The sequence below is a fragment of the Gekko japonicus genome, unplaced genomic scaffold (genome assembly GCF_001447785.1).
Source record: "Gekko japonicus isolate JY-2015 unplaced genomic scaffold, Gekko_japonicus_V1.1 scaffold478, whole genome shotgun sequence".
Lineage (NCBI taxonomy): Eukaryota > Metazoa > Chordata > Lepidosauria > Squamata > Gekkonidae > Gekko > Gekko japonicus.
In genome coordinates, this window is record NW_015173689.1 from 743,567 (window position 1) to 769,385 (window position 25,819).

Below are 25,819 nucleotides of genomic sequence, written 5' to 3' on the forward strand. Positions count from 1 at the left end.
GTTTCCACATTAGATCCTGAGTTGCTGTCCGCATAAATTTTAGTTCTAAACTAAGAAAGTAAATTAAATCCTATTGGTCCTCTTGTGCAAGTAAGAACTTGAGAACAGTTGTATGTGGAAGCTCTTGCACAAACGTTTGTACAACAGAGCTAGCAGGCAATTTTCCTTCAGTAAACAGTTCTCTTAGGATATAATCCATTATCTTCCATTAAACTGAACTTTCCACCACTGGACCTATCTTAGTAATCTTTTCTTTTTCTTTTTATGCTGTCAAGTCGCAGCTGACTTATGGCGACCCTGTAGGGCAGGGGTGGCCAAACTGTGGCTTGTGTGGCTCCCAGCCAGTGTTCACCTCCATGGGTAGTCTTGAGGTGGAGGGGGGAGCAGAGAAAGAAAGCAACTTTAACTTTAAATGTGTTCTCAAAGCCTCCCCCCAGCCTAGAAATATCATTGGATAAATAAATACCCCTTTTGTTTTTGTTTTTGGCAGTCTCATTTAATATTAATAAAAAGCAAATTTGCATATTTTTCAATTAAAACATGTGTATAATATTTGTTCATATCTTGTGGCTCTCAAACATCTGACATTTATTCTGTGTGGCTCTTACGTTAAGCAAGCTTGGCCACCCCTACTGTAGGGTTTTCAAGGCAAGAGACATTTGAGGTGGTTTGCCACTGCCTACCTCTGTGTCCTGACCCTGGACTTCCTTGGTGGTCTCCCATCCAAATACTAGCCAGGGCCAACTCTAGCTACATCCAAATATGGGGCATGTATGGAGAATCAAACTCAGAACCACAAATTTGTGAAATCTGACCTCAAAATTATCTCCTTACTTCAACACCATTTAAATTGATAGTAATAAATGATAATTATATTCTTATTTGCTCTGCTGTGTATGTGTGGAGCTGCGGTGGCTCAAGTGGTTAAGACGCTGAACTGCAGGCTGTGGAAGGTTGGTAGTTCAGCAGTTCGACACCCGGGTGCCGCAAGACGGAGTGAGCTCCCGTCTCTAGTTTCATCTCCTGCCAACCTAGCAGTTCGAAAGCAAGAAATTGCAAGTAGATAAATAGGGACCACTTCGGTGGGAAGGTAACAGTGTACCGTGCGCCTTTGTGTTTAGTCATGCCGGCCACATGACCACGGAAATGTCTTCGGACAGCGCTGGCTGTTCGGCTTTGAAACAGAGATGAGCATCGCAACCCTAGAGTCGGACTCGACTGGCTTTCGAGCAAGGGAACCTTTACCTTTTTACTTGCTCTGCTGCCCCCCCCCCCCAAAAGCACCACTGAGAACACATAAGAAAGTAGTTGCTGTCCAAATAAGTTAATAATCTACTACAGACAAAATACATACACAAAATAATTAAAAACTGAATGAGGAAAAAAGGAGATGGCTGGATTAAAACCACAGCAACTTAGACTATCTTAAACAATGACTTATGATATGTTTGTTAAATAAAGGAAGAAAATCAATTTGTCAAATACCAACCTTCAATGAAGCCCATAAACAAGGAACCATAAGGGGGGGGGGAAGTAAAACAAAGGGGGGGGGATGAAGATTAATAAGCAAATCAGAACCAGAACACAACTGCTGATAAGGAGACAATGCAGAAATCAAAGATGAAATATAAGTAAGAATGTTGCAATACTGTGAGATCAGGACTGTTACCTAATTGATCCAACTACCTTTTTATATTAGGTGATAACCATGGAATTTCACAAAGGGTTACTCTAGTCTAAACCCATTGAGAGGCTTAGACTGGAAAACTGAACAGAAGCACAGCGAGTCTTCTACTATTTAACATTCTCTAAAGCTTTTTACATTTAACAAATAAACACTTCATACAATGCATGAATTTTTAGTAAAAGCCTTTCCTAATGAAAAAAGAAGCAGCTATACACACACTCACACAAGTTTAACAGTGTAAAATGATTGTGTGATGTGCTCATTCCCGAGTCATGACACCTAGATTTCTTTCTCTCACCACTCTGGTTAAACAAAGAGGCTGATTAAAAAAAATGTCATGTACTGAAGCATTTCAATTTTTTAGCATTTTGTTCATTTTAACCTAATACAGCACATTCCTGCCCCCACGCTGTGCAACTGCACTAGATGTTTCATGAGCAAAGCAAGAGCTGAACATAGAAATATTTAGTGGAGACAAAAGCCCTACAGAAATGCCAGCAGGCTGAAGGGAAGGAATGCATGATAAATGAAGAATGTGACCACAGAGATAACTGGTAGAGGCAAATGTGCTCCAAACTGTTCTCAACGTTTTAAAATGTACTACTACTATATATTTAATGCTAATGGTAACAATGATGGGGATTGGAGGGAAAATAAAATTATAGTAATTGGAACTTTTTACTTAATGGAGATAATTTATTGAAGAATCATACATAACCATCTGCTGGAAAGTAAATTAAGAGACGATTTAGCTGATTAACTATGTTGGGAGTGGGGGCACACATGATAAATCATCTTTCTGAGCTTTAAAAAACTGATATCTAGATATCTAGACAGACAGACAGACAGATAGACAGGTAGATAAGAAGGTAGATAGAGAGATCCTCTTTGTACAAGTTTCCCCACCCTGAGATTTCCTATTTAGCTTATTAACCTACTCATTTTGTATGTCACATCATGTGTTGTCAGAACACTCACTGGACTCTATCTTGATCAACTGTTTCAAAGCACGATATAAAGGCTGAATGTGTCAACATCTATAAGTTCTGATGGAGAGACTACAAGTGTATTTCCTCATCAACCACTACCTGTGATTTGTTCTTTAACGGCACCACTTCACAAAGTAATTATAATTACTTAACACTCACACTTTGTGAACTGGTGATCATTTTCTGTATAGGCAATCAATCTAAAATTCCTAATGATAGCTATCTTCAAGCATAACTTGTCCTCACCTATTTACTTTATTCTCCTGACATGGCAACACCGGAAGTCAACAACTTCCTGACCTGTGAGGGGACTTGACACTAGCTATTCTAATGTGGTTGTTGCATATGCCAAGTAAATGCATACCCAACATCTCTTGCAATGAATGGCCACTGGAGGTCAGATGGAGTATCCAGTAAAAAGAAGTCACTTCAGAGGCAGCTGCAGCAAAAGTAGAAGGATCACTACTGCAAAACAAATTAAGTTGCCTCTAACCTCAGTAGGGTTGCCAAATTGTTTTCGGCCGGGAGCGGAGGGCTCCCAGCTGGCGTCCGGGGTGTGACGTTGCACGCTGGGGGCGGGGCCACGGCCATTTGCGTCAAAAATCGGGCCATCAAAGCGGGGGATTCCCCGCCCCCCAGCCCCATTTGGCAACCCTAAACCTCAGGCTGGGGGAGGTGAAAGCAAAGCTTTTTGCTTCCCAGGCCAGCAAACTTGCTCTCCTGATGAGCACTGCTACAGCCCCGGACACCAGTCAGGGAGAGAAAAGCCCTTTCCTTCCTGTCAGCTTCCTTTTCTCCTGAGCTTCATCGCTGCAGCCCAGGAGGCGAACAAGCTAGCTGGCACATGCAGGGGGAAAAAAAGGAAGCTTTTCTTTTCCCACCCAAGCCTGCAGGGCCTCCCCACCCCCCACCCCGACTTTAAAAATTCCCCTGCTTCTCCCCTGTGCTGGGTTTCCTCTCTCTGTTTGTGTGATCCACCAGGCTTCCCCTCTCTCTGTTTTTTATTCCTCTACTTTCCATTCATGACAGAAGGGCTTGTATAAAGGGGACAGCCAGGTAAAGAAGCATTCTTCCATTTTCCTCTTTCATAAGTGTGCTAAATGTCTGCAAAATGAAGACAGATACTGCTTGATCAGGGTTGTACACTTACTTTGTGTGTATGCCAGAAAGTATTAGTAAACAATAAGTTCATTTTAAGATGACGCAGGAGGAGTAATGAAAAACACATAAGGTGCAATCCCAGCAAAATAATGAGATTTGATCATAATTGATTTCAGTAGGATTCTGTGATGGCTAATTGCCAGTGGGATTCCCTCCCTGAAATTCCAGGGGCAGCCATTTTCAGGTTGGGGCTACCAACAATGACAGAACTCCAATGGTGCCCATAGGCTGAAAAGGGTTGGGGACCCTTGACTAGAACATCTATATCAATTGTTTTGGGGGGGAGGAGTGGACTGAGCCAGCCTTGCTACTGGACAGGAAATTCATCAGCAATGCTTCTAATATAATCTATGTATCTAAAATGATACATAAAACTGGACATACCAATGAATAAAAATCAGTATTTGTTTCATTTATTTAGAATATTTATGCCACATCTTCAAAGACCTGTTTGAGACTACTAAATATTTAAAGTAAAGTCCAATCATGACTGGTTATTTCATTGGACCTTAAATTTACTAACCTCTTTTGGGCCTCTTCATACTGTACGGCCAATCGTTCTCCATCACCAAGCCTTGTTTTATCATCAAAACCAAACTGTTGTAAGGGGGAAAATGGGAAAATTAACAGTGAACATGATTAGAATAAGAACACTGTGTGGGAAACATGTGCTGTGGTCACACACACTAAATAATCCACTTTCAATCCACTTTCAGTGCACTTTATAACTGGATTTTACTGTGTGAACTGGCAAAATCCAGTTGGAAAGTGGATTGAAAGTGGATTATCTACTGTGTGTGACCACAGCCATAGTTAAGTTTACCCTCAACAACACAGGTTATCCTAAACAGGATAACCCATTGTGGAGCCTTCATATTTCAAACTTTAGCTAAATTTGGCTTTAGGTAAATTTAGCTAAAGATACAGAGAGTATAAAACTTGTGCTTTCAGTACTGAGGATTCCTTAGCAAAAATATCTGCAGTTAATAACCAATGAAAAACCAGTTGAGCTCATGCTGAAGTTCTTTTAAATAATATGCAATATACACTTTCAATATATATAGGTATTTTTCTGTAGCATTTTACTGTATTTAAAAACAGTTAAAATGTTTAGAATATCATGCCTATTTTTACCAACTCACTCACTTCAATGAGATTAATCAGGATAGTCAAGCACAGAACAGGTGTATTTAATCGTTTTTGTTAAAGATTTTTAGATCTTACAAGGATTGCTCCCTCCATATGACTATGTGCATGAACATATAACTCAGCATCTGAGTTGAAAGAAACAGAAACATTAATGAAATCTTCCCCTTAAAAATACAACCAATTTATACAGAAGACCTAAGTAAACTGGAAGAAATCCCCCTTCCTGCACAAAAGGAGACAAGTTTGACTGCAAGCCTTTTGTAAGATTAAAACAGGTCCCAAGACTTCACATCCTATGGGGCTCTTTCATACAGCGCACATCCTGATGATAGTTAAGAAAAAAACACATGCAGCAATTCCTGTTATTCACCCATGGGCCCTTAGTACTTAACATGCTTTATATCATTGATCCATTTATTTAAAATATTTTTATTTCACTGTTCTTCGAAAGAGCCCAAGACAGCATCACATTTTATCCTCCAACTACTGCGTAAGGTAAGTTAGTTCAATTCTAGAATTGGTTCAGAAACACGACTATCAATGTAGACTCAGTTACAGAAGTTAGAAGCATTTTTACCTTTTCTAAATTATCTGTTTTATTGATGCCTTTGACCCTCTGAGTTTCACCAATACATATACCTGTCTTTGGTTAAATGCTTTAAACTTGAGTAACACTATGTGTGTAAACAGTCATGCAATACTAGTTATCTAGATGAGAGTGAACAAAGAAGGTCTGAACAACTACTCCCTCTATGTGGCCTTGTGGACCCTGCCCATAAAGTATATCCTAATAAGCCATCTCTCAAGGGCATCCTACATTGGGATAAGAAACATTCTATAGGGGGCTGGTGGCAATGCAGGAACATTGTGGAAAAGCTCAGAAATTGAATTTTTAACTCTAATGACAAGACTAACAAAAAGGAGTGGCCAAAGACTGTCAGAGAGTACTCTGTGTCTGAGACCCTCAATCAATTTAAGAAATTAGAGAACAGCCACTGGTTGATTGTTTTATTTAATATTTTTAGGTCTCAAAGTGAAGCTTCCTGCAAACACTGGATAAAACTTATCTTCAGTTTATCCGCCAATGGCTTATATAGAAAAGATGAAAAAATAATTTTAGTTGTATTTGCTAAACTGTCTTATTCATTTGTAAAATAACTACAGAAGTTTAGAAGGGTACCTTTCTGAACAATATCTGGCTATGTTACCTGCCTTTAGAAATTTACTACGAATTTTTGACTTCTGTACAAGACAGAAATTAAATCCATTTGGAGAATCCTTATGTATTTATTCCTCTTTTGAACTGGAAAATTGATTTAAACTATTGTACCATGCAGTTTATCAAAACACCCTTTTTATATACTGCACTACTACACATACCTCCCCAATGATGTCAGTTTGAGAGCAAGCATCACATTGTTGCTGAGGTAAACTGGAGTCAGTGTGTGAACTAGAATTATACTGAAGATCCTGCAGAGATTCTGTAATGCAACAACTATTCTTGAATCCCTCTGTCAGCTTGGCCAGACTCTGTGGAGGAAAAAAGAAAAGGGGGGAGAGATGGAGGGAGAGAAAGAAAAACGATCAAGGAATCTATTTCTGGTTTAATAAATTCTTCTTTAAAATAGTGGAATTACTAATAGCCCAGAGATTTTTCTTATGACAGGATTATCATTACATAGAATGGGGTCATTACTTGCACACATTCACAAAGTTTAAAAAGTTATTGTACAAAAATAAACGTAATCCATACAGCAACTGGTAAATATTGCAAATCGCATTTAGTCCAGACAGATTTACCAAATAACTCAACTAAAACAACCCCACAGAACCGAAAGCAACAAAAGTTAAAGAACAAAAAATATTATTCTGAAAGTATCTATAAAGTTTCCCCGTGTATGCTACTGAGATTTGAGAATAAGGCAGCTAATTCACCAGGGCAAAGTACAATGACAGGCAGCACTGTCATCATAAATATACTTTAAACATTACAAGATATTTGGGGGGGGGGGGGGGGAGAATTAACACTTTTAAACCATACCTATGCAATTTCTCCTGCTTACTTTGAACTTTCAAAGATAAAGAAATGAGACTTCTAATTTATCTTTTTTTCTGTTACATTAAGGCATCATGTTACACCACACAAAGAGAAGAAGTGACTTTGACTACTTCTACCAATATAGGGAGATTTCAGTGAAACAGTACCCACGTACATAACTGGTAAACTGTCTCCAATTAGGATAAAATCCCATCTGCCTCCTACACCTTGATTTAGACATATCCATTTATTGCAAATGTCTTTCAACGTTTTCATTTCCTGTAATGAAGTCAGGGCTATTTTTGGGCAGGAACACACAGGAACGGAGTTCCAGCTGCCTTCAAGTTGGCCACGCCCATTACAGCCAAAACCTCTGCATGCGTGGCTACAGATGGAAGGCCTGGAGAATGACCCCCCCAGTGACTCTGAGGCAGGTGGGCCGAGGGGGGACTGGAAGGATCAGGGAGGCATTTAAATGCCTCCCCATGCCTTCCCCAGCCTGTCCAAGGGCCAGCTTCCCTAGGTGCCCCGCAGCCATGGGTGCCTGGGCAAGCCAAGGGAAGGCAGTTTAAACTGCCTTCCCTTCCCTTCAATGTGGGGCTTGCCCGGGCAAGCCAAGGGAAGGCATAGGGGTGAGGCCTAATAGGCTAATGAACGGTGCCTGTCAGGGGTGTGCCCTAATAGGCTAATAAATTTCTGCTGTTGGGTGTGGCCTATTATGCTAATGAGTTCCTGCTGGGCTTTTTCTACCAAAAAAGCCCTGAATGAAGTAATATTTCAAAAATAAAATCTGCATATGCCAACCATGAGAAAATATGTAGATGATTCTATAAAACTGGAGTTGACCATAAAACTTGAAGATAAAGATGGAACACTCTGAATTCCTCTTTGAAGCTTTTATAAATATGCCTCTTTTTTGGAATGGTGTCATTGCTGCATTTGGCAGCATTTCTAATCATCTTGCCCTATTTAGACCTGACTAATCCTTCCTGCCATGTCTCAGACTCCTCTCACCTATATTTTGACCCAAGTGTGTTGTCAAATTTTACAACAGCCCAAACACCTACGCCAGAATGAATCATGTCTATCTAGTCTAGGACCACCACCTACAATGGTCATGCTGAAATTACAAGGTAGTTATGGAGTGATTTCTTTTTTGAAAAACTTTCCATAATATTGATCTTAGAACAGTCAACATATAGGTTACAATACATGTCAGTGAGGCACCAAATCGACTCTATATAGAGTTTTAGCATTTTAGTACAGTACAGAGAATGTATATACTGCAAGACTGTATGAAAACTATACATTACTTCAAAGTAAAGAAGTCATTGACTATAGTTTTGCTCAAACACAGACTTGCTCCCTTCTCTTGCAAAATTATCCATCAAAACAATATGAATGTGTAACCTTTACCATCTGATAACAGTGTTTATTTATAAATGCTAGAGCTGTTTTAAATTATCTCTGGAAGCCTTAACATTCTGGGGAGGGGAGACTGCGAGAGACAGCGGCTTGCTTAAGGCCACAAGGCAAATTTATAGCTGAGCTGATATAGTTAACCTTCTCTGCCCTGTTTAGTTCTATGTCTTACAACTGCTGTACGCACAAGCACCTAAAACCACTACACAAGAAGCTAAAGAAAATCAGTATGGCGGCATGCAAGCACAATCTGCAACCAAACCAGTCACTCATGTCTACAAGCATCTGCACCGACAGAGATATTTTGCTGGAAGCTGTTCCAGTGCTGGGAGCCATTCTACCCACAATTGTCTCCTGTGGTCTCCTGTTCAGTCTCTTGCTCTCTCATCTCTCTGTAAGACTGCTGAAAACCAGCAATTTAGGGGGGGTTGCTTGGCCACTTGAATATCTGCATTTTACTACTCCTCCCTGGCTGCTTGATGCTCTATGATAATTGCATCTCTTCTTGTTGTGAGGAAGTAGGTATGTGCTTGGTTCACAGCTGCAGAATCAAGTTGATTGTCTACTAAAAAGTATTTTTCTCTTCTGCATGCAAGACCAATACTAAAGAACAAAATTCAGTTACAGGAAACAAGAATGTGATCAAACGTGTTACGTTACACTAAGATGAAGCAATTTCCTTGCGTTCAAGGTCACCTTATTACACCTGCTGTAAGCTGGGGGAAATCTAGCAGGACTGTCTGGATCTGGGGCCCACATGGCTTGGTAACACTACAAGCAAAAAACAAACAAACCGCCCCTTCCTCAGTGAGGTCTGGCAGATCAGAATGTGATCTTCTGCTTTCCCATACTGAGAATATCCATCCAGGAGAAACCCCATCCTTCCCGCCCACCTTTGGTACCCACTGCAAACATGGGCTATGAACCAATAAACAGTGAGAATAGCATATGTTTCCATCAAGCATGCATTACCAGCTAGCAAAGAAGACAACTGTATGCAAAATACCAGTCTTGTATAAACAGCAAAACCACAAATATAACTCCAGAGAAATATATTTCATTTTGGAGGTTTGGGCTGTAAAAATCTTCACATTTAGTTTTAAACATTTTTCTTTCTCCTAGCAGAGAGCAGGTAGAAGGGGAGAAATCAATTGCTTTCAAGCCTCACCCAAGTACTGACAATCAGTGCTTTAGAAATGGTAATGGCCACCTAGTTGGAGACACTTTCACCTCCAGCTGGAAGCTGACACCTAGAATGGAAACAGAAACTTGGGAGGTGTAGAATGTTATCTTCTTGGAGACTTCAGGAAAGGATTCTTTGACCCACAGGGGGTGGGCAAACCGAGCTAATAAAATCCCTTGATATGGAGGAAGAGGGGTCCATTTTGGCTCATTTCATCTTGGGGAAAGAGATCTCATACCCAAGATCCAGTTGAAAGCCATCATTGTCATATGGAGAACACAAAGGGCTGCCTGCCTGAACAAATCTGTAACTTCTAAGCTAAAACAGCCTGCTTAGAACAAGACCAGCTAGGGCATGTATAGAGCGAGAGGGAGAGGAATTGTGTGTTTATACTTTTATTTTGTATTCCTTGCTCAGTTTGTTGCTGTGCTGAGAGTATACATTTGGACATTTTACTTTTTATAAATTCTTTACTGTTTTCAATGCTGGTAACTGTTCTCCATACTGCACAGGAAGGGGTTGGCTAGTTGGTAAATTGCTATTTCCCTGGGAGTGTGCAAGGCTAGTAAGCCTTCCCTGCAGTAATTGGTTACTGGGTAGTGGAAGACACAGGTACTACATAGAGCCATAGAACAGTGATGGAGGAAGGGAAGCTGGGAGCACCATCTTTCTCAGTGGGTAATTCCTAAATGACCAGTTGGTGGCAGAAATATCCAAAAAAGGAGAGAAGACCCCACCGAGGATTAAGTAGGCTGGGACAGTAGCATGTCACCACATTGAGACTTAGGCAGCTGCTGGCGTCTATACACTTAGGGAGGGCCGAACACAGCAGCTCTTGCAGGTCAGTGGGGCCATTCTGTCACTATGACTATTAACTAAAGAAAGTGTCTTACCTGCATTAGGTCTTGCCTCTCTCTCTCACCCATACAAATAGCCTTCCTGATGGTTCGGAGTTCATTCATTATTGCTTGGGCTTCATCCAATTTATATTTCATATGGGCATTTGATATCTTACGATCAATCCTATCATACAAAACAAGAAACAGTAAATTTGCTAATTTTTGTCACTCTCATGAATAACACTGAAGAGGGAGGGCTGGAAGGGGAAATGGAAAGTGTGCTAATCTCCCACTCCAGGTAATGGCAGTGACTGTAGTGTGCAATGGCTTTACAGCGCCTTGCAGAGGCTCCTCCCTGCACATTCACTTTCAGTCTCTGGGCATAGACTGTACCCCATGTCAAGAGAGTGACCATGCTAAAACCCTTTCAGAAAGTTTATTACTATTTGCATCAAGAGTACAAACCAAAACATTAATAAAGGTACTTTTTGAACACACTTGTGACCAACACATTAGCTTTTGTTACTAGAATTACATTAAATGTTTCAAATTCTGCTACATTTCAACTCACTCTTGCAATGTCTCCACTCCTTTCTCTTTGTACTGCAGCTCTTGCTTCATCTGTGCCAATTCCCGCTTTAACCTAGAAAGCTTGATTTAAAAAAGAAAAATCAAAGAAGAAAGTATTCAACTAAATAGCAACTGTTTATAACCCTTTCTTCATTTTGTAAAGTCTTGTCATTTCCTAGATTAGCCTATTTATTGCATTGTAATCCCACCTTTCTTCCAATGAGGTAAGAGTGAACATGGCTGTCCCTGTGTCCATTGTTATTTATTTTGTTTATAGGATTTATACGCCGTCCTTCTGCTCTCATCAGGGCTACCAGATTTAAAATAACCATCATAAAAACACCTTAAAACCAAACATGTTGAAAAGCATAAACAATAAGATGGAGCTTTGCATGACCCCACAACAGTCCAAAGGCCAAGGACTTGAGCAGCAGCAGCAGCCCTCCAGCATCATCTTCTAAAACCAACCCCCCAGGTAGGACCAGAGCCATTGAAAAACAGTGCCTCTGAATCCCAGCCTGGAAAGCAATCCAAAAGGATACCATGACTGATGGTATCAAAAGCTACTGAGAGGTCCAGGAAAATCAGAGTTGCACAGCCTTCGTCCATCTCCTGGTACAGGTCACCCACCAAGGCAACCAAGGCTGTTTCAGTCTCATAACTAGGCCTGAAACAAGACTGGAATAGATCAAAAACTCTGCTTCATCCAGGAATCTCTCATGTTGCCCAACCACCACTTGTTCAATCACATGGCTCAAGAATGGAACATTTGAGACTGGTCAATAGTTACTGAAATCTCCTGGATCCAAAGTAGACTTTTTTTAAATAGCAGACACATTACAGCCTACCTCAAGGTCGGGGAGACTGCACCCCCTTTCTCTCAAGGAGGCATTAGCTAACCTCTTGCACCCAGTTAGCTTCCCCTGCAGCAGATTTAAGTAGTCAGGAAGAGCAAGGGTCACACATTATATTTAGACAACAACTCCTGTGAGGTAGCCACACTGATAGGCTAAGTACCTATCAACTTCTGTATCTGCATTTAGCTACCCAAAGGATAAAATAAAATATTCTATACTTGTTCAGGTGTGCAAGAAACAAGTATGGCGGCTCCAGGGATGACTGTGTAGAAAAATTGATCTTGAAACTATTTGAAAGGGGAAAGTCTGTGATTTAAGGAACAGAGGATAGAAGGACATGGGAAAGAGCATGAAACAAGGGGTATAGCCAAAGTAGTCAAGAGAGGATACATTCGAGATCATGAACCGAAAGCCACTGTGGTGATGTGATGTAAAGTTAGAAGAGATTTACCATGAAGGAATAGGAATACACTGTCCATAAGCAAGTCACTATTTCTTAGCCTAGCTTATTTCGCCCTGACCTGGTCCAAGCTAGCCCAATCTCATCAGATCTTGGAAGCTGGTTGGTACATGGATGGGAGACTACCAAGGAAAGCCATGGTTGCTACACAGTAGCAGGCAATGGCAAACCACCTCTGTTTGGCTCTTGCCCTGAAAACCCTACAGGGTCGCCATAAATTGGCTGAGACTTGATGGTACTTTCCATCAGTAGTCTGTTTTACATAATCATTAGAAAGCCAAATAGGATAAGCATCCGTGACAATCATGGGCCTGTCTCAGATAAATAACAGGCCTACACACTGTGCAGGTCACACTCTTGATCTGGTGTTCTGCTCTGGACAGGAAGAGGGTAATCTGAAGGTGAGGGGATTGAAGACAGTCCTCTTGTTATGTCACTACATGCTGGGGTTTATTATTTATTTATTTATTTATTTATTTTACATTTCTATCCCACCTTGCCTGTAAGTTTAGACTTACAGGGCTACCAAGACTCCACAGGGATGGGGAATTGATTAAGATGATCAACCCCTGTAGCCTGATAGATCCAACTGGTTTTCAGATGCCATTTCTGCTGATATGGTCAGCACTTCTCTTAATGATCTAGTTGACCTCAAGAATGATGAAATAACCAGGGCAATTGACACGATTGCTCCTAGGCACCCTCTCTCAGGTTTAAGAGCCCAGGCAGTTTCTTGATTGACTAAAAGGCTGTGGATGAAGAAAAGACAAGACAGCTGGCTAGAGTGACAGTGCACAATATTTATTTATTTATTATTTACATTTATACCCCGCCCTCCCCCGTAGGGCTCAGGGCGGCTTACAAGGCAAGATAAAACTTGCAACATAAAACAACAATACAAAATTACCAATATATATACATTTTAAAAGCATATTATACAATTTAACAAACCCATCCTCAATCACATGAAGTGCTCGGTGAAACCAGGACTCCCAACCCCAAGATGGCGGGATAGTACCAACGATTCCTGGGAGACAGTCTATAGCGTCGCTATTTATTCAGATGTTCCAAAAGATCTTCCCGGGCTCTTCTCAGGGCCTCCACCAGCCCCCCCCAGATGGTGGCATAATGGGGGGGGCAGCGGCCCCTACTCAAAAGCCTGGTGGAAGAGCTCCGTCTTGCAGGCCATGCGGAACTGCATCAGGTCCCGCAGGACCCGGATCTCCCCTGGGAGCTCATTCCACCAGGTAGGGGCCGCTACCGAAAAGGCCCTGGCCCTTGTGGTGGCCAATTTCACATCCCTGGGGCCCGGAATAGATAACAAGTTTTGGGCCCCAGACCGTAGTGCTCTTGGGGGAACATACGGGGAAAGGCGGTTCCTCAGGTAGGTTGGACCCAGGCCATATAGGGCTTTATAGGTAAGTACCAGCACTTTGAAGCGAATCCGGTACACTATTGGCAACCAGCGCAGCGCTTTCAGCACAGGCTGTATATGGTCCCTTCTAGAGAGACCCATTAACAGCCTGGCCGCAGCATTCTGCACCAGTTGCAGCCTCCGGATTTGTGACAAAGGCAGCCCCATGTAGAGAGCGTTGCAGTGGTCTAGTCTCGAGGTGACCGTTGCATGGATCACTGTGGCCAGGTCCTCCCGGTCCAGGTAGGGGGCCAACTGCCGAGCCCGACGCAGATGGAAAAAGGCAGACTTGACAGTGGCTGCCACCTGGGCCTCCATTGTTAGAGCGGAGTCCAGGTGCACTCCCAAACTCCGCACCCCAGACGCTGGCACCAAAAGTACCCCATCGAAGGCCGGGAGAGGGAGCCCCAATCCTGTCCCGGCCCGACTCAGGCCCAGGACCTCCGTATTCGCCGGGTTTAGTCTCAATCGGCTCAGCCAGAGCCAACCAGCCACAGCTTCAAGTGCCCGATGCAGGTCATTGGGACCCGAGTCCGACCGGCCACCCAACATCAGATAGAGCTGGGTGTCATCCGCATACTGATGACATCCCAGCCCATAACTCCGGATAATCTGGGCAAGGGGGCGCATATAGATATTAAATAGCATAGGGGTATGCGTTCGGTATAAACCAAACCGAATAAATATCCAAAAAATACTTTACTGATTTTTTCAGGCATTTATGCAGCTGAATGCAGATTAGACAATCTGATTCAGCTACCGATATAGCTGGCCTGAATAAGAGCCAATATTATTTGGCTTTTATTCAGGCCAGCTATATCGCCAAATTGTGCCGCCACAGCTGTGCAGTTTGAAGAAGGCATTCCCTTCGCTCATGGACGTGTGCTGCGGTGGCAGCATGACTCCGCAAAGGAAAGACATTTTTAATTGCCTTCCTTTCACTCCCAGATTTGCGCCACCTTGGCAGCATGCCTCCACAAGTGAAGTGAGAAGGCATTTAGCTTCCCTTCACTCATGGAGGCATGCCGCCCCGGCGGTGCAACTCTACAAGTGAAGGGATAGCATTTTAAAATGCTGAAGAAATTCGGGTTTCCTGATTATTGACCTAAATCCCAATATCATACCGATATTGGAATTTGGGAATATCGGGAAATACCAATATTTTTCAGGTCCAATGGACCCAAATCTGGAAAAAATCTTAATTTTTTTTCTGCACACCCCTAGTGCAGAAAAATTCAGGTCAAATCTGAAAAGGCCTGGACTGTGCTCATTTGAAAGCTTACTTCATGGCAGTGATGACAGCAAAGAAACAATACTTCTCTGCCACTATGGCATCCACAGAGTGTAGCCCTGCAGAACTCTTCCAGGTGATCAGGGGTCTATTAGCTTCCAGACTACAGGAGGAGACACACTGCTCTGCAGCCCACTGCAATTATTTTGCTACACACTGTGTGGATAAAATCTCTCACATCTGCTCTGACGCTGACTCTATACTAGCAGTAAGAGGACTGCATTCAGGGTGCTGATTTATCCAGTTGTGCGGGATACCTTTCACCTTGTTCTGTATGAGGATGCAGACAGGGTTCTTAGGAATTTGAGACCTTCCACCTGCTTGTATGAATCTTGCCCCTCCTGGATGGCGAGGGGGGGCAGCAGACTGGATTTAGGAGCCTCTCTGAATGAAGGGGTGGTAGTTCCTGCCATGAAGCGGGCAGTGGTTCACCCAGTCCTAAACAAACCTACTCTGGACCCAGGAGAGTCAAGTAATTACCATTCAGGCTCAAACGTACCATTTTTTAGCACAGTGATTGAATGAGTGGTGGCTGGGCAACTTCAGGGATTCCTGAATAAAATGAATAGATTGGATCCATTCCAATCAGGCTTCAGGCCTGGTTATGGTACTGAAATTGCCTGAGTTACCCTGCTGAATGACCTATGCCAGGACTGCGGAGGGGGAGTGCAACCCTTTTAATTCTCCTTGAACTCTCAACTGCTTTTAATACCATCAATCATAGTATCTTTCTTGACCGCCTTTCAGGATTTGAACTGGGAGGCACTGTTCTGAGATGGTTTTGGTCCTATCTTAAAGGTAGGTTTCAGAGCGTAGTGCTGAACAACTGCTGCTCTGCCTCTTGACCTCTGGCCTATAGGGTCCCACAAGGTTCTATCTTGTCTTCCATGCTTTTCAACATCTATATAAAACCACTGGGAGAGGCGTCACCTGGAGATTTAGGTTGAGTTCCCACGAATATGCGGATTACACTCAGCTCCATCCCAGGCTTCCAGCAGATCATCCACCACTAACACAGAGATACACCCATCCTTCAAAAATATGTACTCTTGACCAAGTCTGTTTGGAATACTGTAAACATCCCTCTCGTGTATCTTTTAATAAAAAGAACTTGCAATTTAGGAACACATTTGTTAACATTGTTTTCTGTAAAAACAGTAAAATCATGGGAGCTCAATTCTGTATATTTTCATGTTCTATAAATAGTTTCATGTACATTAGAGTGTAATTCTAAACATACTAGCACCATAACTATTTTGAGTACACACAATACCTAAACAAACCACATTTTCTCTATATGGAGTTTAACAGAAAGGCACTTCTATACAGTAGCATCTCCTATAACACTGTTATCTTATACTGCTGTTCATTCTGAGTGTAATTTTTGTTATAAAAATAGGAAAAAGGCCTGTTGTGGAAATAAATACAACGAGCTCTAGAAAGAGGCTCTGGGTGGGTGTCCCGGCCTTGGACACTCAGTGTCAATTTGCTGTGGCGACCTCAGAAGGGTATAATGACACTGAGTCCACCATTTTCTCCAGAGGAACTGATCTCTGCTACCTAAAGAACAGTTGTAATTTTGAGTGATCCCCAGCCCTCACCTGGAGATTGACAACGATGGTTCCCCAGAAGGGAATGGTTGGTTTGGAGGGTGGAGTCTATGGCTTTGTACCTGTCCGATGTCCCACGCCTGAAACCTCACCCTCTCCAGGCTCCATCCCACACATCTCCAGGAATTTCCCACCTGGAGTTGGCAACCCTATCTCCTTCCCAGCCAATCATCAACCTACTTTTATTTCCCCCTCACTCTTCAGCTTTCCACCCCACACACACCTGCAGCCCACACACACCGTGCTCTGAAGCCCTGACTGCTACGTCACATTGGCTGTCATACGGGGGGCCACCTCAGCAGCATATAAGGATACAAAGCCCACCATTTTCTGCAGGGGAACTGAGCTCTGCCATCTGGAAAACAGTTGTAATTCTGAGTGATCTCCAGCCCTCACCTGGAGATTGGACACATTTTACCTCAGAACAGCAAACTGTTTAGCATGTTAGAGGCAAAAGCCAATCAAGTCACATATGCAAACGACCTCTGTGTTCCGAGGCAAAGGCCAATGAGGCTGCATATGCAAATAAACTCTGTGTTCTGACTGGCTATGGGGGGGAGAGGAACAGCAAACTGTTTAGAATGTTGGAGGCGAGACTCAAGCAATGCAGCCAGTGGATAGGGACAGATTTTGAGTGACACACCAGGATGCTAACCAATTCCGGAGCGTGTGGAATGTTCTAGAGAAGTGCCACCACCATTTGGCTTTTATATATAAGGGAGATAGAGAAGGACCAGGCAGCAGCTGCGCAGCACTGTCAATCTAGGAGGATGTACGTACAGCCAGGCAGAGGAAGCCTCAGTGCAGAAAGCAACCTGGAGAGGCTTCCTGCAATGTTCCAGCATGGGAGTCTAAGAGACAACTGGCCAAGAGACATACAGACCAGTTTGTTACTCATATGCAAGTAACACTGTGAACTAGAGATGTGAAATTTCTAGAAATGTTGAAGTCACCAGGGGGGAATCCTCCGCCAAAATTTCCAGAAAAACAGAAAAGGGATGTGTGTGTGAAATGTATGCAATGCTTAGTTTTTTTTAATCAAACCTAAATTTTTACTGATTGAACAGCATAAAATGCATGATTTATAACTTTGTTAGCATACAAAGTTATACTATTTGGCATATTTATGGAATTTCAAACTATAACATCTTCATTTTATATAAGAAAAATTGCAAGAATACACAGCTCTTGAAAAAGAGTTGCAAACTACTACATGATATGCTGCCAATGCTGCATGTGTTTTAATTTTTTGGCACCTGAGAGGTAGGGAAAATAAAAGTTGAAGGTAGAAAACAAATTCTGCAATAAACAACAGAAAGTATTTCTTAAAAAAGAAACTCTTATACAATCATAATTAGTGAGACTGCCATCATGTCTGGATATTAAGCTAAACTTTATAACACTGAAAACACTGGACTCTGTAATGATGTATTACAGATACGTTACAGCACATTAATCACTGTCAAAATTATTTCCATTTAAACAAAAAAAATCCTGAAAAATATAAGTGTGTGTGGGGGGGTTGTTTGTTTGTTTTTGTTTTGCAGTACTTCCCCAAATTTCCCAGTTTTAACCCTGGAAAAACTGAGGAAGTCCTCAGACTTTTCCACACTACATTCAGAGTGAGTGAAATGTACTGTAAGAGGTTTTCTCACTCAAAAAAGAGAAAATGTCTCACAGGAGGCTTTTTCAGTACTTCTAACATTTACAACTGAGTGTGAAAAATCTTGCTTTGACTCATTGATAGATACAAAATATTTCATGGGTGGTTTTATTTATTAATTATTGGATTTATATCCCGCCCTCCACGCCAAAGCAGGCTCAGGGCGGCTTACTTAAAAGTATTAAAACAGTTTAAAATACAAACTTTAAAGTGCATTACATATATATTTGCCTATGCGACGGCAGTCATAATCCAGTATTTTCTTAACAGTACAGACTTAGATGGTACAAACACTCCAAGGGAGGCTCCAGTTAAGTGTGGTCAAATGCCTGGCAGAATAGCTCCATCTTGCAGGCCTGGCGGATTTGAAGTAAACTCCGCAGGGCCCTGGTGTCCTCAGGGAGCTCGTTCCACCATTGCAGGGCTGCCACAGAAAAGGCCTACCCTGGTAGTGGCCAGTCTGGCCTCTTTAGGGCCAGGGATAACTAGGAGGTTTTGTGTCCTTGAGTGCAGTGCTCTCTGGTGAACATGTGTGGAAAGGCGTTCCCCTCAGGTATGCTGGCCCCTCACCATATAGGGCTTTATAGGTAAGCACCAGCACCTTGAAGCAAATTCAGTATGCTATCGGCAGCCAGTGCAATGCCTTCAGCGCAGGCTGCATGCCTGGCTGCCGCATTCTGCACCAGCTGCAGCCTCCGATTTGGGACAAGGGCATTACAGTAGTCTAATCTCGAGGTGACCATTGCATGGATTACTGTTGCCAAGTCGCTATGTTCGAGGAAGGGAACCAACTGCCTAATCAGCCGAAGATGATAAAAGGCTGACTTGGCAGTGGCTGCTACCTGGGCCTCCATTGTTAGGGAGGCATCCAAGAGCACTCCCAAGCTCCTAACCTCTGGCATTGGCACCAAAGGCACCCCATTGAAGGTTTTTTGCACTGCTGCCCCAAATTTCCCAATTTTTCCTCATTGGAAAATCTGAAAAGAGTCCTTAGGGGAAAAGTGGCGGGGGGGGGGATTCCCTAGAATTATTCAGGACTTTCACATCTGTACACATCTATACACATCTCCAGTAGGAGAGTGCTATAACTACCTCCTATAATGCTGTTCTAGACAATGCTGTTTCCAGGATCATATCCACTGGAGGCATTACTGTACAAACCCAAATAATCCTAAATCAGTGGATTTACAAGGGAGCGATTCTGTTAAGGATTGCACTGTTAATACCCTATATATCTGCCACTTTTGCTCCAGCCCTGTGTTACAGGGTACTACAAGCCACTTAACTATTTTTCAGTCTAATACATGTACAGTAAAATAGTCCAGATAAGTAAAACACAACAGCAAACTATAAAGAAATCCCACTAGTAAACATATTTATATTAACGGAATAGTGTCTCTCACTGGGTTGTAATGTATTACCACATTTAAGTACAAAGAAAGCATAAAAAGAAAAAGACAACAATTATTTTTCAATGTATCAAAGTAATAGAAAGGATTACTCACTCTGTCACGTCGACTTGCTATTTCTGCTTTAATCTGGGACGGGTCATACTTGGTATTGGTTGAAAATCCAGAGAATGCTTGACAGAGGAAAAAATGTCTTCATATTTAAAACAGACACTTGTAAAAATGATATATAACAGTATAATTGAATAACCAAATGTTTTAGTAGTTGAATGTTATGTGCCACTGTCTTCTGCTAAAGCTAAGATTACAACACAGAATCAAGTCATCAAGTCAGTTAACTAAAAGATATCTACAGTTAATCAGTCTAAACTACTTCACAAGATTCTTTTAAAAGTTATTTTATATTTTAGGTGTGAAACAAGTTTCCAAACTGTATCTACTTTAAATGAAGCAAAACCAAACTGCTTTTACTTCTAAACCCCACTTCAGTTACATCAAGCACTATTATTAATAGGGGTGTGCATTCGGCATAAACCAAACTGAAAAAAATACCCAAAAAATACCTTATCAGTATTTTCTGGATATTTTTTCACTACTTATTTAGCTATCCAAAAATGGCCCACCCAAAAAAATCCCAAAAATATTTGGGATTTTTCAGGGCCACCGAATAGCCACAGCTAAAAGCCATTTAAAGGTCTCTCAGTCCCTTTAAATGTCTTTTTTCTCTCCATTGGAAGCAATGGGGGATGGAGGCACCTTCTTTGGGGGCCCACAGAATTGGACCCCATAGTCCAATCTTTTTGAAACTTGGAGGGGATTGAGGAGAGGCACTAGCAGCTATGCTGTGAATTTGATGCCTCTACCTCATAACCCCCCCTGGGAACAATTCTCTATTAGAGCCTATGGGGACCATTGATTATAACGGTCCTGCCCTGCCCTCAATAACCCAGGCAAGCCCGATCTCACGTGCTCTTGAAGAACTCTGCAGGATAAGATTTTCTTAGTGAGGGGCTTAAAATTATCAATCACAAAACATATTTTTCCTTGTCATTTTTGGGATGTAGTACCTGGGAACTTTTCTGGTGGATGCATTTTTGTACAGCCATTCTAGATGTGAAAATTAAGCTGAGGAGACACTTTGTGGTAACACTCATCTTAAATAGATATATACTAATTGACACGAAACCTTGGCTTACCACCCAAAAGTGCCATATAATCCAGTGACTCACTTCAACATTTTACTTTGTGAGGAACCACAGAAATCTTCATAGACAAGATATTAGTCTACTCTGGTGTAGAAATGTAAATTTTCCAGAAATTTTGAAGCCGCAGGAAAAAAAATCTGGGTCCTCTCCCCCAGAAAAAATTGGAAATTTGGGGGAAATTGAAATATATGCAATACTTGGTGTCCTATCAAACCAAAATTAATTTTACTGCTTTAACAAAATAGAATGCATCATTTATAACTTACTTAAGCATATAAAATTGGAATATCTGACATATTTTTGGAATTTAAAAGTTATAAATGCATTAGTTTTGTACAAGCAAAATTGCAAATACACCTAATACTTGAGAGAAAACTGCTAGCTGATGCTCCCTATGCTATCTTACCATGTGTACGTAATTTTTGCTAAATGACTAGAGGAAGCTAAGTTCTCAATGAAACCTCCGTTTTCCTCTGAGGCTTTGGCAAAGTTTCTGCCACACGGCCTTCTGAGAGAGACATGCAAAGATCAACCACAAGTCATGTCAAAAGAACAACAGAAGGCATGCAATTGTTGAGAAGCAATGTGAACCCTGCATGTTCCACTTATGAAGATGAAGTATCCCTCAAGTTGCAAAAATACATCTTAGATTTAAGAGTTGTGTATATCTAAAGCATGTCTCCCTTGTCCTTAAATCATTTCACACATTCTAAAAGAGAAAATATTTCTTTTTTTTGGGGGGGGGCTAGAAAAAAACAGGGTTTCCCCCAAATTTTTCTGTTTTTTATCAGCACCTTCACATCTCTAGTCAGCAGTGAGCACAAAGTCACTTGGGAGTGACCAGTCAACTCTCTAAGCATTAAAAGTAGATCTCTACGTCTCCTCTATATTTTGCGTATGGAAGCCCAGAAAATTACACCATCAGTAACACCAACAACAACTTTTTCACAGTTATGGTATTGTAATGCTTGCACAACTTAAACTTTAATTTCTAAAACTTTTCAGTTAGTCTGCCATTTCATCCTGCCATTTAAAGGACATTAGCGTGTCCAACTTTCAAGCTAATATACTTCTGTCCAAGATTCCTTCTCTTATAAGCAATTTTTAACTCAATTTTTCTTTTTTGGCTCAAAAAAGGCCAATCAAATTAAGGAAGAAAGAGACTTTCATTCTCTAATATTATGCCACATAAATATGTCCTTGTTCAAGAAACCTATAATAGCTCAAAACAAAACAAAAAAATCAAGTCTCAGAGAGCCACAGCCAGCTTTTTAAACTAAGGAAAAATATTTTATAAACAGAATGACTCATACTGTAAAGCATCAATTATAATGAGACTGCTTTTCCCAATTCTATTTCTGTCATCATTGGTGCCTTCTATATCTCACACCACAAAACAAGGAGCTTAACTCACAGAAAATTGGTTTGGCACCTGCCCTTGCAACATCAACACTGAACATTTTTAAGATCTGGATGAGGGAAAGGAAGAGGGCAATAGAAGCTATTTCATTTAAACCATGGGTACAAAAATATGTGCTGCGTATTACAATTTATTTTTCAAAATTGGATTTGTGACAAGAATTAGTGACAAGATCAACAGTAATTTAAATTGCATCTTGAAATACAGACCAGCAAGTCAATTTACAAGCGTATGCTTTTTTCCCCCAATTATCCACGAGACAGTATGTGTGCTTTTTCAAAGGAACTCGGCACACACAGCATCATATGTTGGATTGGTGAATGGTAATGGTGCAGGCACATGTATCCATTTATACCTGTGGTTCCTCACCCAGCCAGGAATACAAGCACATAAACCTAGAATTTAAACATGAATTTAGTTTAAGACGAGAAGTAAAACTTACAGCTCATGTAAGAGCGACTGTCATCCTCACACATTTTATGCAGCTGCTGGTATTCTTCTTGTGCTAGCTCAAAACGTTGCTGCTTAATTTGGTAAATTTCCTTTTTGGCGTTAAGCGCCTCCTGGGCAACAATTAAATATTCTTTTAACATTCGTTCCTGCTCTCTTCTCCATTGCTCTCTTGGGTCCTCAATTTGGGTGAGTTCTGGAGAGAGAACAAATTAAAATATATATTAAGCAATAAAGTATCAAAACACATGAAACAGCTATACCACACTAGCGACGCTAATATCCCATGTCTGAGAAATGGGCAATCCTTTGTACACAGATTTTTAATATGAATTATTATTTGTTACTTTTCATCCTCCCTGCCTACTGAAGAGCCATAACAACTGGCCCCAAATGTATTTAGTTGAGCAGAAGACTATAGTTTTGATTCAGTTTGAGGCTAAAGTAGTTACTGTTACACTAGGACAAGGGAGACTTAGGGGGGTCTTGGATTGGCTCTTCCACAGGCGGTCAAACAGTGCACTGAATTCCCTTGCAAGAATTTGAGTTATTTACTCTGTTTTATGCTTAGGCAACTTGCTACAAAAATATTCCTCAGGTCTTGGAAATTTCTCTCTATTATATCTTCTCCTATGTGTTTTGTAATCCAGCACAGGCTTCTTATTTGTAAAAGAAAACATCCATATGATTCCCCAATGTTGAGAAATTACAGAACAACCACAAGTTGTATTTTTTTGGCCTTGTCACCCTTTACCCTATCATAATCTCTTACCCTATCATAATCTCTCACTTCAATCATGCTTGTTTCCTTCCCCGTTCCATTCATCACTCGCCAATTTTAGCCCTTCCTAATAAGTGTTCTTATTCAATCATTCTTTCTCCTCATACTGCCCCTATTGTACTCAGGTCTTCAACCTTTTCTTCCAGCCAAACTGACTCCTAGATAATCTTGCTGGTTTCAAAATTTTGCAGCAACAACAAAAACTGTATCCCTTTTGCCATTGAAAGAGTTCCAAAGTTTCAAAACAGAAAAGGAAAGGAAATGGGGGAGAGAGATCCACCTTAAGAAAAAGGGATTTTAAGCAAAGAGGTTTTCTCCCAGAAAGAATTCCAGGTACCTGAAGGTATTAAGATTGCCAATTATATCTGCTGCCCTGCCTCCCTCAAAATACGGTATAATTTTTACATCAAGCCACACACAAACTATCTTTAACTAAGGAATGAACGTTTTCAGTGTTGCAAGTACTGTATTCATCAAAGAACCAATTTGCAAATTTCACTTATTTATCTTTAGCCAATACTACATGTAAAAACATACCACTGTGATTTCGATGAAATTCTCTTCCGTGTTCACAGACTGAGAGAAGAACTCAGTAACAAGAAGAGACTAAAATGTAATCTTAAAAAACACCTACTACTTACGGTTTATATGGTCCATGTAATAAATACCAATCTGTTGATCATAAACAGTCTCCCATCCTAAAGGCAGCTCATCGCCTACACAGTCAGCAAAAGTTAAAGGCTTCGTAATCCTACAACATTAAAGAATTAAAACAAGTTCAAAAGTACCGCACTCAACTGAGTGACCACTACTGTTACTTATGCAATATGTATATTATGAGCAACTGAGAAAAACCATAATGACTTACTTTTTAATTATTAATTATACAATATTAATTATTGTATAAGCTACGTACAAATTCTTGAGATGCATATTCAAAGATGCCTTGGAGAACGAGAGAGACAAGATTCTTTTTTTTTTTACTTTCTAGAATTACCAACCTAATTATTATGGCATGAAGTCCTGCCAGTTTTTCCTAATTCTAGTAAAAAAGAAGAAGAAGAGGAGAGATTGGATTTATACCCCGGCCTTTACTACCCAAAGGTGTCTCAGAGCAGCTTACAAACTCCTTTCCCTTCCCTTCCCCACCACAGACACCCTGTGAGGTAGGTGGGGCTGAGAGAGCTCTTGACAGAAACTGCTCTTTTTCAAGAACAGCTCTTATCAGAACTACAGCTTGCCCAAGGTCATCCAGCCAGGTGCAAGTGGAGGAGTGGGGAATCAAACCCAGTTCTCCCAGATTAGAGTCCGTGCACTTAACCACTACACCAAACCACTACACCAAAATGTGGTTGCAAGTGAAGCCAAAACCTATTTTACTTAATCCATTCAAATCATGTATTGGAATATACCAAAAATGTATTTGGGGAAATATTTCTAGAAGAGTGACTTTAAAATGCTCACCACTTCAACAGGGCACGAAGTTGAATTTTGACAAAAACTATAATAAAATACACATTGTTCTTAATAATGTCTAGAAAATAAGAATGTCTTTTATACTTCTGTCACAAACTCTGCATATATTTGAAAATGTACATTGAAGCTATTCAATTATATTTTTCTCCCAAAATACCATAACCATCATCTCAAATACTGTATATTATTCAGACCTGAAAATTTCCAACAAAAGAAACTGATACGATAAATTAAATTCCTCTCTCATCAATGAAATCAACATAAATTTGGATACCATGATGATCTTGGATGATGATGATACTAATTTGGATACCATGATGACCTCTACATGTTTTTGGAATCTGCATCAATCTGCAGTTGCCGCACAATTATTCTAACATTTCTTCTTGAAGACACAGAGGAAATTTGGAAGAGCTGTGAAGAGTGTGCTATTACAGGTTGTAGTCTATCTCATACAACCCATCTGCTTATCTGGGTTGTACTTCGTATTTGGTAGTACATGTATCAGCAATATTACACGACAGCTACTATGGTGGGCACAAGTCTACAAAGTCACAAAAATGTTCACAGCAGAAAAGGTCTAGGTTCACACTAGGTTAGCCATCTCATAGACAAGCGACTACCTCTTTGCTAGCTCTGAAGTGTTTTTTTTCTTTTTCTTTTATGCTGTACTGCAGAAATGTCTGGTCAAAAAGACCTGCAAGAGTTAACCACATCCATCAAGTATGAGTGCCAATGGGAGGTA

The 25,819-nt window shown here is 41.0% G+C and overlaps 1 protein-coding gene across 1 annotated transcript in view; it reads right to left on the reverse strand.

Moving 5' to 3' along the window:
• WWC3 (WWC family member 3) overlaps nucleotides 1-24,345 on the reverse strand; it is a 55,478-nt gene extending 31,133 nt beyond the window's left edge. Inside the window, exons 1-7 of the mRNA XM_015423134.1 lie at nucleotides 24,240-24,345; nucleotides 22,810-23,013; nucleotides 19,839-19,915; nucleotides 11,040-11,119; nucleotides 10,523-10,652; nucleotides 6,367-6,516; nucleotides 4,361-4,434 (exon numbers count right to left, since the gene is read on the reverse strand). Coding sequence (XP_015278620.1) covers nucleotides 4,361-4,434; nucleotides 6,367-6,516; nucleotides 10,523-10,652; nucleotides 11,040-11,119; nucleotides 19,839-19,915; nucleotides 22,810-23,013; nucleotides 24,240-24,255 — 731 coding nt within the window. The 5' untranslated portion in view covers nucleotides 24,256-24,345. The remainder of the gene's footprint in view (nucleotides 1-4,360; nucleotides 4,435-6,366; nucleotides 6,517-10,522; nucleotides 10,653-11,039; nucleotides 11,120-19,838; nucleotides 19,916-22,809; nucleotides 23,014-24,239) is intronic.
• Between the last annotated feature and the right edge of the window lie 1,474 nt (nucleotides 24,346-25,819).